Consider the following 17,163-nt stretch of genomic DNA (forward strand, 5'->3'; position numbering starts at 1 on the left):
CAAAACGCAAAGGCAACTTTATTAAGGGAATTTGCCTTTACAAGCTTGAAAACATGTAAACCATATGTAAAATTCTTTAATTAAATCTTAATGTTCATGCTTCATACTGCATGCATATTCCATGACTTATGATGCCTGAATATCGTAAATATTAAAGTCAAAGTCTATCACAATGTTTTGATGGAAGTTGTGTTTATGCCAGATGGACAAGGTATGATAATAAAATCATTACAAAAATCAACCATTGCAAACTTGCTATCTAATTAAATAAAACCTATCATTTGTTCTATTATGTCACTACACGTAGTATCTTACAACTTTCCATTCTACTGTTTAAATGACTTTTGGAATTCTCAGGGTTTTTCCTTTGATTAAAGCTTTCAAAATCATGAAATATAAAATCAAACTGACTGATGAGAAACGTCATCAAAACAGCAAATAGAACTGAGTGTTAATAAATCCTAGCTACATGTAGATGTAGTGACTAAATTGAACAATTTATGGATCTAATTTTAATAACACTGAAATACACATATTGTACTTGTATAATGACTAGAATGGGCTAAAAATTGAGAGTCTACCTTATTACAGTGTTTATTAAGTCATTTACCCATTCAAACAAATTGAAATTACACATCTTTATCATATTGAAGATGCTGCAGTTAATTACTTCACCAAAATAATAATTTACTACCTAGCATTGCTTTCGAGATTTTGTTCTAAAAATATTTAAATCGAAATATTTATTTTTTACCTTTATATGGAAATAAATTTGTTTACAAATTTCAGTTTTTTATACATGTTCTTGTGGAAACTTTGAATGCATACAAAATATAAAAGACAACGTAAAATCTGAAGAGGGCCTTTACTAATTATGCAGTACTATATTCACATACATTCCTACTGCTATTGGAGTTAAAGAGATACATGTACGAACACATCAGTGGCGGATCCAGAGGGGTGCAGGGGGGAGTATATAAGGACACAGCAGTGGCAGATCCAGAGAGGTGCAGGGGGTTGGAACTCCCCCTTTTCTTATTTGAAAGAATTGTCATTTCCATATGTGAAATTGACATAAAATGGCAAATAATGCCCTAGCACTCCTTTTTTTCCGAGAAAATCTCGGCTGACATTCCCTTTTCAAACTGTCTGGATCTGGCCCTGCACATACTTAATGCCCCTGAAACATGAAGGGTTATATCCAAATATATATGAACACAGAATAAATACACAACAACACTTACATGAAACAAGTACTATTTTCCTGACAGAAAGACAATGAACTTAATTATTTTATCAGAAGAGTTTGGTACACAGGCAAATATTTTAATGTGAAAGTCATGTTAATCGAGCTTCACATGAAGTTCATGTAAAATTCACATGAAATTAACATGATTTTCATGTGAAATTCACATAACACGAATTTCATGTGAACATTTCGTGTGAATTTCACGTGAAGGCTCCATTCACACAAATTTCATGTGTCACTTAGTTTATTTGCTCAATTCAGGTGAAAATCATGTGAAATTCGTGTGAAAATCATGTGAAATAATTTTGCCTGTGTGGTACTCGAATTTAAATACTAGTACTATGATATAGCATGCAGACAATCTACAGGTTTACACAATATACACAAACAATGTCCAGGTTCAAATCTAAAAGTCAAACAGGTAAGTATTTCATAAAGCAGAAGTCCGGCATTTTTGCACAAATAAAAATAAGCACTTGAAACCACGGAAGAAAAATGTCTAAACAGAAACTAAAATATCTATATATGTTTAAAAGAATACCTAACGACATTTGAATATGCATGCGTGATCTAATATTCCATAAACACATGGTACATAGAGTATTACAATGATACTTTAGCTGGCAGTACTTAATAGCCATAAGTTATCATCTTCTACAAGTACATGTATGTCGACTTAAACATTATTATAAATGTATTGCATATTGAAGTTCCACCTCTTTGTTTTCGGACTAATTCTTTCTAAAAGTGTTCGAGTTTGAAGAGGTAAATTGAAACAGCCCATGATCCTGTATTAAGAGAAAAGTTTCGACATGAAAGAAGAGAATATAATATGAAGCAAATATGCGTTTACTTAAAACGTTAATCTATAACAGTCATATTTGATTTTCTCATTTCGCCATATGATAATATATACATTTTGTATCTGGTTCTTGTCATGCGATGTCAATAAATGGGATTAAGTCGTAGAATTATATATCTTCAAAGCACTACCGCAGGACTCTTTCGTAAATGTAATACAAGTACATGTGCTCGTCTTTGCTGTTTATCGGATTGTTAAAAATGCATTAATTGTATTTCGAATTGCAAGTTTTAAGACTATTTTTTCCCAATCAATAGGTTAGAACGGAAGTACTATTATAACAAAATGAACGCAGCCAAAACCCCACCTTCTCAATATATGAGCTTGATAATTGATGGAATGGATCAGTGTGAGTCGTTTTTACAGATGGTTTACTGCATTGTGCATATATAAGTTATAAGAGATCGTATAACTATTTCTTGAGATTTTCAAATAATGTTTCCAAAAACCTTTTAAAGCAGGTCCAATTTCTTATCTCTTCCTAAATTGGTTTCTTAATTTTATTACTCGACGTATGTAATTTCATGTAACAGACAGTTCATATCTATCTTAAATACAAGAAAAAAAACTTTCTCGGTTACCAAGGGTGCCACCTTGCTGCAGTGTACAACTGCCTCTGCTTTTCTTCGTTTTAGTTTCGGGCACGCTGATTGACATCATAACATTTTTGTAATAGATATATTTTTTTATTTAAAAACACACTTGTTTTAAATTTTAGTTTTGTTTATCCCTTGTCTCTTGAGTGGACTGATTTTTTAATTACTACATTAAACTGTTTTCCTTATTTTATTTTAGCAAAAATTAATATTCCTCATTTTGTTGGATGAATGGCAAAGATAATTTCAATTTATTTTTGGCAGATATATGGAAAGAACTAAATATGCACTTTTAAACATGTTAATTTTATATTCATTTTATAATCTAGTAGGGTGCAATTTTAAAACCTCAATATCAAGTAGTGTGGTAGAACTATTTCCGCGAGATTCGATTCATATCCTGACCCGAAGTCTAGGTAATAATCGACTAATTTCATGCAGTATTTCTATTTAAAATTGTAAAAAAAGAACTCATAGGTTCTGTTTTCGTTTACTCTCTTAACGTTAACTTTAACTTTTCTTTCACATCAGGCCTTTTCTTTACGAAATTTGACAGTGATAATTAAATGTGTTAGGGACCAAGCATACCTATAGATTTCATAGACTTCAAGTGCATACCATTTTTCTGTTTAAGGCTGTCAGTGCTGTGGATTTACTTGCAACACATGTTACAGGAGTTTTGGCTCACGAGCAGAACAGATTTTTCACCTTCTTAGACTTGAATCAATATGCCCATGATTCCAATCTTACAATGAATCTGCTTCTTATGATTTTGTACGAGATTTCAAAAATGATGGCAAGTTACATTTACATTAAACTGTTTTCAACGACAAAAAGATACAACCAATACTTTTCTGTTAAATTACTATAGTTTAAAGCTAGTATGTGAAAAACTTTTTTACGAGAACTTGTCAAAATTAATTTGCTTACTTATATTTTTAAACATTAAGTAACAGTGAGGATATGTTTCATTTAAATTTCTTTCCTGTAGTTTTCATGCTCAACAGGGATGGTTTGTAATATTGATTAAAAGTTTAATTTACAGGACAATAAATTACCCCCGATTCTATATTTGCAAGCAGACAATTGCTGGAGGGAAAACTAAGAATAGATACATTCTTGCATTTTGTGAGTTGTAGGTTCATCAGCATGTATTTAACGAGGTCAGATAAAATACATAGAATTCGATTTTATAATTTCAAATTGCGTTATTTATTAGCATCACTTAATTCAAATTTTAAACACAAATTATCGAAAATACAAGAAGAAAAAACGTATTTTAATTAAGGTGTATTTAAGTACGTTTCAATATGTACCAAGTGTTTTATTCCAGTTGAGTTGACTTGAATTTGCTTCATTTAAGTACAATTCTACAAGATTCTTGGCTGATTCAATGTTTCATAACTACACATTCCATGTGTAGGATCATCTATCATTTTGCCGGTTGGACACACGCATGAAGATGTTGATGCTGCGTTCATTCGCATTGCTGAAAAACTCCGACAACATAATGCAGGAACTTTACCAAAGCTTAAGGAAATGCTTCCAAATGTCAAAGATGTAACACCAATTTATTATATCCGTTCATGGCTTACTCCCTTTATAAATGACATTCGAAAGCATACTGTCCCACTACATTATAAGTTCACTCGGGATTTGGCTTCCAACAAAGTGAAAATGGACTACAAGGCTTTCCATAGTAGTGCTTGAGTAATGGAACAGAATGGTATGATCGCTGTTTCAAGAAATGGAATACCCATTTTACCAAAATCAATACCAACTATTTTACATCCCGAATTTAATCTAATTAATATTGAACGCATCAAAGGAAGACTAAAAAATTGGTGTTGTTTGTTTACAGATCAAATTAACCACTCGGAAAAAAGTAGTGGACAGCATTCTTTAAAAGATTAGAAAAAAAAATAAAGAGCAACCCTTTGTACAGAAGGGCAGAAGTTACTTCAAAAGCAAAGTGTTGCCACTGTTACCAAAGCAGCCATTGACCTGCCATAGAAACACCCCGACCAAGATACCCTCCCCCCACCAGAGATAAGACGATGGTTGGAACATGAGAGAGAAAATTTTGTTGTTCAGGTACCTGTAGATGTAGTTAGCAATAATGGATTTTAGTATATCATGTATTTTTGTTAAACCTTTTATATACCATGTAGGTCTCCTTAGTAACATCTAAGTGTGGTGTTTTGTTAGTAGTTGTACTTACTTGCATATTTTATGCCTAAAACTAAGAGTACAGACAAAATGTCGACTTTAATAGTCACAGTTGAAACAACAGTTTAATAGTGCTTGTTGGTTTTCAAAAGGGGTGCGCTCGCACCCCACCTGCTCCTGTGTACGGACCTACCGTTTATGTTCATACCAAGTAAGTAATATTATTACTTTTGAAAGTCTTTTTTTTATATCTTCCTGTCTATTTCAGATTCAAGTTAGACAGAAAACAGTGACTGAAAGGGGCAAACAAAAACGAAAATCCAACTTGTTGAAAGGTATGTACCATTAACATGTAACATGGTTGATATATATCTCTTCGAACCAATGTTCTATTTTTGTAGAGTTCAAATACAGCTATATACAGCTTAATGTCATTAAAGTAAAGTAGAAAATTTCAAAATTTGATTTAAGTAATTTTCATCGTTGACTTAATATTAAGGTAAAACGTTTGTTTATTTTTTCAGACAAAACAACATCAAAGAAAAGGAGAAGGATCATAGAAATCGACTGATTTATTCGTCATATGTTTATTACATTCCAACCTTAAATTACTGTAACAAACACATGACATTTTATTTATTTTATCTCTTGCTTGAGTCCTTGTTCATGTACTTATATCTCACAGAATTTACTAAAGTAGTAGTAAGGACAAACTTTGCTTTATATGGGAAATTATCATTCCATGCCATTTGTATCACGCTAATGCGGAAATTGCAATTCCTGAAAAAGTAGAATTTTCAAATATTGGATTATACATCTTTTAAAAGTTTTGTAAATGTTTGCTGGATGCATGCTGCCACCGAGGCTAGACATATATTTGAGTTATACGTGCCCATATTATTAGATTTATGGTCTATAGACCAAATTCATTAGCAACATACACAGTGTATGACATGTTTGTATCAATTTGCCTATAATGCAAGTATGAAAATCCTGGTCTTTAGACCATATGATAGAAATAATAGTATTCATTGTACATAAGTTGTTGGTCTTTAGACCAAATCTATAATTTAGGTTCTTAAACCTACATTAAAACTTAAGTGTCTCGCTCAGTCATGATGCTTTTACTGCTTCATAAAATATTTGGTCTTAAGACCACCAATTGTATCACAGAAGTACACACATCAACAGTGTGAGTACTTCATTTCTGGTCTAAAGACCAATTTACATCACTCGATTGTATTGTAATTATATTATCAGCCATATAAAATAGAAATGTACATTTAACAGTGAACATAAAATAAAAATTCTAAAAAATGTTGATTTGTTTTTTGTTTTTTGTTTTTTGTTTGTTTGTTTTTCTTTTATTTTATTTTTTGTTTTTTTTTTTTTTTTTCATTTTTTTTTTCATTTTTTTTTTCTGTTTTTTTTTTATCTTCAGAACAAATCAGTCATATGATTGACAAATAGAATAGATCACGTCGCTCCTCTGTTTCCGAAAGCACGTAATGTGAGACAAAAACATTATTTAACTGCATTTTATGCAGTTATTTGTGGTTCACTGATACTTTTTGAAACTGGAATCAGTTAAGAATACAAAAACAAAAACAAACAAAAACAAAACAAACAAACAACCAAAACAAAAAGAAAAAACATACCATGATAAGGTAGACCAATAATCACAGCGTTAAAATACGAAAACTTTTGTTTTTAAACATAAGAAAATAAGGCAACGTGTGTTACTGCAAAATGCTCAGCAAGATTTCCCTTAGACAATAGCATGCATATGAAATATATATTAGAAGCAGATTGTATATACATACTATAAGACATGTAGAGTATAATTTATACACATATCGATGCATTGCGCAATTAAACATGGCTGCCAAAACATGTATAACAACACCGAGGATCATCGAGCAGTAATACAATCATGAAATATTCAATGTAATGATTTCTTTAAAGCTTTTATTGCAAAATCAAATACCCAATACAAATAATCTCAACGAAGTAAAAAAATAACTACATCTTAGATCGACAAACAGATATGGCTTTGGATAATATTAGTGCATGCATACTTTAATTTTACTGGGTGCTTCTGTCGTGAAAACAATAATAATTCAACATTCAATGATAATTATGCAACGATACGAATTACGGAAAATACAATATTAATATGTAACTCATTATCCAACCCAATGAAAGTAAGTAATTAAGTTCAGGTCCATTTAGGACTCGCGGATGGGGTGTCTGAGTAACTCCACATCAATTCGGTAATCACTATCTTAGCCAAAACAGTCTAAATGAAGGGGACTAAACAAAAGGGAAAAATGTGTTTTTTTTAATTAGTTCATGTCATTTCAAACTCCCATTTTGCCCTTTGTGATTTTCGAAAAATACTTTAAAGAATTTTTTGCCTTATTACTTTAATCTTCCTTTGCCCTAGTATTTAGTATATACTTTATTACAAATGTAACTTTAAAGAGATACAATAAGGCATGAGGAAAGGGGATGGGGTACTAATTAAAAAAAGAAAAAAGTGTAAGTGCCTGTTTGACACAACACTAAATTATGATACAGACAAAAACATTACAATGGAATAAATTGTCATTTTTGTAAGAACTGCTAAGAACATGGCCTGTGAATTTTTTTTAATTAAAAGTGAAGAAGAACAAAGCACTAAAACATATCAAGGATCAGCTTGATATCTTCGAGGGTTAGACAAAAATCTTGAAATATGTTTTGAAATGGAGGAATGAACGATGGAACAAAAAAAAATGTTCCAGCTTATGATCGATGGAAACTAAAATGAAAATACGACAAAAGTACTTCACACGTAACATTTATTTGATTCCCGTGGCCACGTCCTGTTTTTATTTTTTAAATCTACTTCTCCAAGCATAAACTTCTGATATCATGTGCGTTATCTGAAAAAAAAAGGTAAAGTTTAAATTAGACAGAGTAACTTTATATTTGTAGTTAATAGGTTTTCTCGTTTTTTTTAAAGATAACCTTGACGAAACATACTTTTGAATTTAATGTAAGCAACATTAATCACTTAATTTGACTTTGAGATAATATGGGTAATTTTAGCAACATTTCATATGGATTATGTGAGGATATTTCAGTATTTACCAAACTGTTGAGAAACTAGTGTAAGCATTTCTTAAATATTTATAACACATGTCAACACTATTAGATATTTAAAAATTTATATACGTCTGTTTGAATTTATAAGATAATAAAAACGACTGCTTCATGTAGTAGGTATGAGCTCTACTAAACAGACAGACAGCTATTTATTTGACAAGTACTAAATACTAAAAGATGTAGTTTTATTAACAATTTGAATGATTCATACACCCAAGTTACCAAGACATTGAAATCAAATCTGAAAGGGAAACATTACACATAATGTACATTACAAATCATTATCACCAAAAGAGCTATGATTTTGCGATAAAAGAAAATCATTGAAAGAGTTACGAGTACTGAAAGATACTAACCTTCCAATTGAAAGGTAGCTGCTAGTTGTAAACAACATTTTCTTTACAGGATACATTTCAATTGAGTAAAGCGTGAATGTGCAATTCAGATTTCAGATACTCCAATATAAGGAGCAAAGAAAATGCGCCATATATTTTACTATCACTCAAAAAACTGGTTCTGCTAAGAAGTTAATATTTGGCTTCCGCAGAATAGTTAAAGCATTTTCTGCCTACAGTATGAAACATGACAATTTTGACATTGTCTTCCCTCTCAACTCGTTAGTATTTACAATACGGCGTCGATACATTGAACAGCGGGAACAGTATAAAATAGTAACATAATTTTACCGTTGAAGGAAAATTAATAAAAAGTAGCCTATATTGTAAAATGTGAGCGCTGAAATTTATTCTCTTTGACAAAAACATGACGAAAGTGTGATGTTTATGCATGATTAGAATAATTCGTCTACTAACATAACTCCACCCAACCGCGAAGTTTTGACCAATGAAAAGAAAATCATTGTCAGCTCGAAGCTTTGCAGCGGCCATGTTTCGGAGAGCACCTGCTGATCAATTGCTCTGAAGTCTGCGTGAAATTTTGATTTATTGAGAGACTGTTTGTAATTGAAATGTCGCGACTTATTGCCAGATTTTTATTTGAATCAACTGCATCTAGGACATTGAGCGTACTTCGTCAAATTCAACGACTATTCTTCATTTTCATAGGCGTCAACGGATCGTATTTATTATAGCATATGGTGATTACTTGACAGAAATTATGTCTTTCATTGAGTAGATACGGTCGTCCACACACAAAATTTGATTCTTCTAAGACTGTTGAAAGGCTGGCAATTGACTGGTATGAAATATTTGATCAATTGTACTGGTCTGTAGCGCCCTCCCCTCCCCCTTTACACAAATTGGATTTCATGGAAGTTAACCTAAACAGGTTCGCCCTATTTTTGGTCGTAAGCTAATGATTTTTCCTGCAAGAAGTCTTTTAATAAAGATCTCCACTATGAATCTGGCACTGTACCTGTTTAGAACGTGTTCTATACAAATGCTCTATTAGTTCTGGTTGTTTAGATTGTGTTGCAGGACCGCCTACATGTACCTGTGTTGTAGAAGGTAGTTAGATTAAAATAATAAGTTAAGTGACTTGAATAAAGGATTAATTCTGCCAAATTGGGTTGCCGCTGAGCAGTTTAGGGTTTGATCTTCAGTTTTGTGAGTCAAATAATGTTCTCGATCCTGTTACAGATTGTGTGGTCTCAAATTAAATCAAAAGTTTGTTGAAATGTATGTGATGCTGGCAACATCAGTAGTAGCATCAATTTTGACAACACTACGAACAGCTTCACAGTAAATTAGTAGCAAATGTCACAACAAATGCATTGATGCATTTCATGATTATCTGTACTTCCGAATATAGTGATTATAATAATACATGTATCTTAATCCTAGTAACTTGATTTTTTAAGTGTCATGTCTTCAACTCAAGACATTCTCTTACTGACCACTGCATATTTCTTCTAAGTGTTCTATTTTCAAGACAACAACAGTGCACTGACTTGATAAAATGATGTGTGAATTTGGTCAGATCCCTTGAAAAATCAATGAACTGTTATCTGATTCTGTTTCACTTAAAAAAACTCAATAAATTCGGCTTAATTATTTCAATATTTATTTCCTGTTTACCAAACTAAGTGTCTCAGGTGGCTGGAACGCTTTCTTTGAAAAAAAATAGTGTTCAAAGCAGGCAAAATAGTCTGAATAATGGGACGTGGAATAGGACCTAGGTTCTGTTTTGCTTTTTTCAGAGTATGGGAATGTTGTATCACCTTGAACACTAGTTGAAATTGACCAGTTCTGATTTCAATACAAATTTAGATATGTTAATGAGTAATTAAAATAGCTCTTGAGGGAAAATCTGTCCCACATTATACCAATGTTTCTTACATAACTACCATAGAACACCTGGTGATCTTTTGCAGTGTGGGAACCATTTATTTTCACAATTTGCCATACTGTATAGTGGAGTATTGATCTTGCTAGCCAAATTCTTTTTGGTTTTTTGTCTTTATTATCATCTATTTTCTCTTTTATTTGACAATTTTCTGCCTTTCTTTTTCTTTCTTCAACTGTCTTTTCATTTATTTCTAAATTTATCAAAGATATTTCAGTACATGGGCGATTATGTAGTTTCTTGCAAAATAAGAGTTGGTCAATAGCTGGGACAATAATATTCTTTTTGCCAGAGGGAAGATCTAGAAATTTTTAAAAGTGGGTCCAATTAAGAAATGTATACAAATGTTGGGGACAGGTTTTGCAAATTGATTGTAAATCTCTTTCTAAACAAAGGCGGAGGGACCCTTGGAATGTGAGGTATTTACTTTGTCATAATTTTGATGTTCAGGCAGAAAATTTCTTAATGCTACTTAAGGGTTCACTTATCAAACTGAGTGTATGGTTGAAAAACTAGGTTGTATAATCTGGTTAATGACTGTAAACATAGCTTACTTTCTAGCACATTGTAGATATGTGTTCTGTTTTTGTTCATTGCATCCTCAGCTTACTACTTTTATACATTAGTTTGATGTGTTTAGCTTACTTACTTGCACATTATACTTATAATTGGATGTACATTTTTATGTACATGTGCTTATTTAATGATTTTATACTTATCTTACTTGCTGGCATTTAATGACTTTATACTTGACTTGCTTACTAGCACATTGTAGTTTGATATACTCGACTTACTTACTAGCACATTGTAGTTTGATATACTCGACTTACTTACTAGCACATTATAGTAATATATACTTTACTCACTTACTAGCACATTGTAGTTAGATATACTTGTACTTGGCTTACTTTTACTTGTACAATATATTTGGATGTACTTGTTTAATGATTGTATACTTACATTGTACTTACTAGCACATTGTGTTTTGATATACACTCCAGGAGACGTTCACGTTTCCCATTTTAGCATTCGGGCATCATTTATCGTCGGTTTACACATAGTTTTGCGTTCGTTTAAACACACGATAGAAGTATTCGTTTCAATACATGCTGGGAGCATACGTTAAAACGCACGATAGAAGCTCTTGTTTATTTTTGTCCTTTTATTATTTCCTTGATTCAACTGTTATTTTTATACTTTTTTGCTATTATTAATTTATATAATTTCATTAATTTAATTTTCTGTCTACATTATATGTCAATATTATTATTTTTCGTCATGTGATAGGAGCGTTTGTTTAAAAGCACAATAGAAGCGTTCATTTCTGGTGAGCATTTATAGTAGAAACCTAAATGTCTCAAGGAGTGTACCATATAGAATCATTTCTCATTTTATTACTTGTGACCCGCCCTTCTGTCCATCCATTCGTCCGTCCGTTCGTCTGCGTTTTCCACACTTTATTTGTAATGCTTTTACCAAACGAGTTTGTTTTTAGTATTTGGCCCCATTATGAAGCGTTTCAGATTAAGTTCAACTTTGGTTACTGTTGAATGATTTTACGGAACTTATGGCTCTTGGATTTGGAAAATTTCAATGAATTTACAGTTTTCCACACTTTTTTTGTAATGCTTTTACCTTTTGATTTTATCTTATTGTATGTAGTCTTACTAAGAGAAGTTACAGATTAAGTTTGACTTTGGTTACAGTTGATTGATTTTATGGAAGTTATGACCCTTCAACTTAGAAAATTTCAATGAATTTAAAGTTTTCCACACTTTTTTTCTTATGGGGGACATTGGAATTTTGTTCTTTTGTATGGGTTGGTATGATTGTACATGGAGCTTATTTTGTTTGAATACTTGGTCATCTTATCAGTGGTAATTTTTTTTATTTTCATTGTATATTTATATGCTTACCTGACTGGCCAAAAATGTATAGGTTAGGTCGCTCGACAGCTGTTTGGACATTAACTGGTTGTCGTTGTGAATAACTTGTTTTATACTCCTCATCTGTTAAAAATGTGCTGGTTTCATATAATAAGCTTACCATGAAACTAACATATGAGTGATTTAATATTGCATAGTGATCATGCCATAGTTTAAAGAATAATGTGTGATCAGTTTTTTGTCGTACAACACCTAATTGTTTTAATATCCTGATTTCTCTTGTAAAAATTTTTCTGGCTGGTACTTGAACAGTTGTTGTTATAATGTTGCCATCTGGCCCAATTTTTTTTTTTTTTTGCTGTACAGCTTTTGGTGCAATTTTCACTCCAATATCACAGGTGTTGTCTTGGATTTTCTTTTTTAGAATTTTTTTTAAAACTTTCATTGATCTTCTTGATGGGATAGGTAGTTTTCAGCTTGTTCCCTACCTATAAAGCAAGAATTAATTCTGTCCCTTTCATATTGGGCAAAGGATTGCCCACTTTTCAAAAGATGGTCTAAGTCATTGTCATTTTCTTGCATTGACTCTTCAATTTGGTGTTTAGTTTGATGACTAATTTTTTTTTGGCCTCTATTGCAGTTTCTTTTGGTTGAAGGGACAAGGATTCTGCTACAGCATTTTTGAAATTAGTATCATACTTTCTTTCAACAACTGGTTGTAGAACCTTCATCATTGTTTCAACTGCTTTTTGTCCTTTTTTCTGAGATGGTTTTGTGTTAGGTGGTGTTCAATTTTCAATATTTTTCAATAGCATGGAACCAGATTGTTCAAGAATGGAAGCATTTGAAAAGCTTTTGTGTAGAGAGGAAGAGCTAGCATGAACTGTCATGTAGTTGTCTATAGTGTGTTGTTTGTGGTCAGCTTCAGGAAGGTGCAACCAATTGTTTGGACAGAAGTAATCTGTGAATTTCTTTTTTTCTCCATTTTTGCTGTTGTTAAAGAAATATTTGCTTTCAGTTACATACTTTTGAACCTTTTTTAACATATTTTTGAAAGTATCATAAGATTCAATATTTAGATTCTTGTAATTATTCATGAAGATAGTGTAATTTTCATGTCTCTGGGTTATTGATGTGTAGTTGTTGTATTTTGCCCCAATAAACTTTTCCTCTTTTTTTCTGATGTTATTTTTGATTGAACTGATTCTGGGAAATTGTTGAATTTTTCAATAGCATTGCCATCCTTGGTTGATCTGGCAAGAATAACTTTAGCAAAGTTGCAAATATTCATAATTTTATATTTTCATAATTCATAATGCTGCCCCTTAAAACATGAAAAAGAAACAAGATACAAAAGGTGTACAAGTTTACACTTAACTTAATATATATGATATTTATTTTAAAAGTCAATAAAAAAAATATAGAACTGCAAGTAATAGGAAAAGTTAGATTTTGACCACAAAAATGCTTAAGATGTTGAGAAAAAAAGTAGCATGAATATCCTATTCTTTTATTATATACAATGCATCATGAAGTCACACACACTGAATAAAAAAAAATGTTATGTATGTATGTTCACAAAGTCCTTGGTTCAATCGTTTATGCACAATGATATGTCATGTCTGTGTCAAATGCACTTGCTTAACTGGAGATAAATATTATGCAGATCTACAAGTAAACAAGGTAGGTGAAAGTAGGTCCAAAATGCATGATAAATACGACTGCAGATACGTTAGTAACAATATGTACAGTTGTATATGGGAAACAAGAAATTGCTAGTTCACTTAATAGAATTACACTTGTAAGAGTAATCAAAGGAACCAAGGTTATAGCGGTAATCTAAAGAATGTAATGCAGGGACAAAGACCAGACATGGAAAACAGACATACACAACAAAGAACACAAAGTAACTAAAATCATACATACAAAGTAACAAAAGTAAATGAGCAACTCGGACTCCACTAAAAACTGGGAGCATGGACCAGGTGCACCGGTAGGGTAAGCGTCCTCTGCTTTTCTAGAAACACCCGCCGAGTTCCTCATAAAAAGTCAAGTCCGGGGTAGACAAATGTAAATTATGAAATAGTTGAAAAACGGATGTTTTATTTGAAACAAAGCAAAACTAGCTATCTTGGAGTAAGGGATAATATTTACAGTTAGTTTTTTCGATTCATATTTCCCGCATTCCATACGGAAAAAACATTCCGGATCCGATTTCAAAATAATTCACCTGAGCGCTTGGAAGTAACGGCAGTGTGGTTCAACTGCCCAAATTACGCGATGAATTACCAAAAATTACAAGTTGTTCCAATGGGACGATATAAATTTATTTTGCGGAATGATTGAATTAGAAGGCAATTTGTATGAAAACAGATGCTCGCAAGAGATATCTTTTTTAGAATCGTAGAAAATTGATAATGGTAATGCCAAAAGTTATTAATTAATCAATTACCGGTAAATTAATGGAGATATTTTAATAATGCATACTATTTCCTGAAGCGAGCACCGATAAACATGAAGGTTGGGCTTTCAATTAAACATGGCATATTCTGAAGTACAAAAATGAAATATCTTTCAAATCATATTAAATTAAAAACTATATATATATATCAGTCTATCCAACGCCACTGGCTTTTTGTCATGACAGATTATTCTCCCCTCAAGGGGCGGTCCTTGTGACTTCATACCTACACAAACGTTTCATCCAAAGGATGTAGTATTATAGCATATATTTAGTAAGAAGAACATATCCCAACAACAAATTTCCTTTATGTATACCACATTACTATGAAGCTACATACCTAAATTTTAATAACTTTGATTAGAGGTAGCTGATAGAATGGAGAATTCAGACGGACGGATGGACAAAGTGACATATGTTTGATGTGTTCTTTCTTGCACGAAGTTTATGTAAAGTGGCAATTGTAAAAATATTTAAGGAATGTTATAATCATCTCTTGACTCACTGATTTCCCTTGAATTTGGAATTTAAAGAGGTTTCACTTATAAAATTACGCAACCAAGAGTACAATGTGATAATGAATACAAACCATCTTAAATTCTTATCTGGAATTCATCGTGGTTGCTTTCTGAATCAATTGTTTTAAGCAACAATGATGTCTGTTCTGCAGGATCAGTTTGGTCTAAAAAAAAAAACCACTGTTTGTAAAGTATATATTGGAAGTCATGTTGTGTACAAATGTTCATTGACATTTAAAATAAATAGTTGAATGTGGTCACAGTTAGATACAACTGCTGCAAACAAGTTTAACCACAAAAGGACTCGATCAATTTCATCATTCTAAGTTTCACAGTTATTTTATTTGAAATGATTTTATATCTTGATATAATATATGATAAAACTAAAATTAATATATACTTCGTTTCCTTTGAAGTTTCATTGTACTAATTAATTTGTTTATTGAAATAATTTCAGTCAGGGTATGTAGGTTCTTTATGAAATAAAAGCATTGATTATTTACTGCTCCCATTTATTGTAGAGATAAAAATAGGGTTAAACCTGAAAATATATTGATGTTATTTTATCAGTAAGCTCTGCAACCTTGCCAAATAGACATAAATGTAATGTATCCACTTGTAGAATACTAAATAAAAAACAAACAGACCAAGCTTTTGCCTTGTGACATTCATTACATTTATCAGTAAACCAGAGAACAACACTTTTGTTATTTTTTGACGATTTCAGCACAACTACAAATCTTACAAACAATATCGAAGGAATGTCTGTCAAATGTTATTATTTGAAGAGGATATGGAGTATTGCCTCTTAAATTGTAATCAACCATTTTTAAAACAATGCAAAGAGGAATATTTCGCCCTATATACATGTAATATAAAATGTTGATCAAGTGATGTGAAGAATAAGCAATAATTTATTTAACGGATGGCGCTAGACAACTTAACATTAGGCTTCTGGAACAGGGTTATGTTGTTTCAAGATTGAAGTTATAACTACAGAAGTTGTCACCATGAAATCGTGGATCGTTACGGTGTATCCATCTTCCCCATCGTCACCATGAGAATTGATTTGTTCAACGTATTAATGTTGTCCATCCTCCTTCGTCTATCCTGGACTTGACACTCTTTATGGGCAACTCGGCGGGTGTTTCTGGAAAAGCAGAGGACGCTTATCCCACTTATTTTGGTTGTATTATGTTCTTTAGTGTTTGTTTTTCATGTCTGGTCTTCGTCCGAGGATTACATTCTTTTGATTTCCGCTAGAATATTAGTCCCCTTGATTACTTTTTCAAGACGGAAAGCTTTTTAAACAACATTTTAACAAATTCATGTCTTATTCCTAATTCAAAAACATCCCTATTAGGAGTCGGAAACAAAACTTTCTGATTTAGAAATATAGGTGGTCACAAAATAAAATGTGTACACCAACCTGATCTTAAAAGATAGCGTACATTTCTTATTTATCGGATTTTGAATATGACTTCTGACGAGAACGTTTGATCATCATTCAATGGAGAGTTTACACTATGCATTTTGCAATAGTACAGGCTTTCTTCAGTTTACAGGTAGAAATGTCGCTTTTATTGACTTTGTGAAAAAGATGCAAGCGAATATCTGCGAATATCTGCAGTTTTAGGCATGTTATGAACATTTGAAGTTTTGTTACTTTTGAATTTTACCGCTAGAACCTTGGTTCCCTTGATTACTCTTCCATATTATATAATCATCTCTCCTTAACATAGACACAATTTTATCTGTTTATACTTCTTAAAGATGTCTTAAATTATGAAGAAAATAAATCCAAGTTCACATAATAAAACCGTGTATGAAACTTTGCTGAAACGTATCTTGGAGTTAAGTAAATTCAGTTTTATATTTATATTTGCGTATCTACCGTTCATAGTAACAAAATAAAAGCTGTCCAGTTATTCTAAATATAAAATATAAGGGGTTATTTTGTTGTAATTG

General features: G+C 31.9%; 1 protein-coding gene, 1 long non-coding RNA gene and 1 pseudogene across 2 annotated transcripts in view; 1 reads left to right on the plus strand and 2 right to left on the minus strand.

Moving 5' to 3' along the window:
• Positions 1 to 1,982: 1,982 nt before the first annotated feature.
• LOC148616992 (uncharacterized) lies at positions 1,983 to 5,447 on the plus strand (annotated as a pseudogene).
• LOC148616993 (uncharacterized) lies at positions 4,802 to 13,572 on the minus strand. The gene is made up of 3 exons (XR_015922369.1): positions 12,247 to 13,572; positions 9,401 to 9,478; positions 4,802 to 7,803 (listed from the first exon to the last, which is right to left on the minus strand). It is a non-coding gene; the product is annotated as an uncharacterized LOC148616993 (long non-coding RNA).
• Positions 13,573 to 13,710: 138 nt separating this feature from the next.
• LOC148616994 (uncharacterized) overlaps positions 13,711 to 17,163 on the minus strand; it is a 37,738-nt gene continuing 34,285 nt past the window's right edge. The window contains exons 9-10 of the mRNA XM_088584220.1: positions 15,267 to 15,359; positions 13,711 to 13,884 (exon numbers count right to left, since the gene is read on the minus strand). Of these exons, the coding sequence (XP_088440346.1) occupies positions 15,271 to 15,359 (89 nt within the window). The 3' untranslated portion in view covers positions 13,711 to 13,884; positions 15,267 to 15,270. The remainder of the gene's footprint in view (positions 13,885 to 15,266; positions 15,360 to 17,163) is intronic.

Source organism: Perna viridis, chromosome 5 (genome assembly GCF_037379345.1).
Source record: "Perna viridis isolate PV_CMFRI_1.1 ecotype Kerala chromosome 5, ASM3737934v1, whole genome shotgun sequence".
NCBI lineage: Eukaryota > Metazoa > Mollusca > Bivalvia > Mytilida > Mytilidae > Perna > Perna viridis.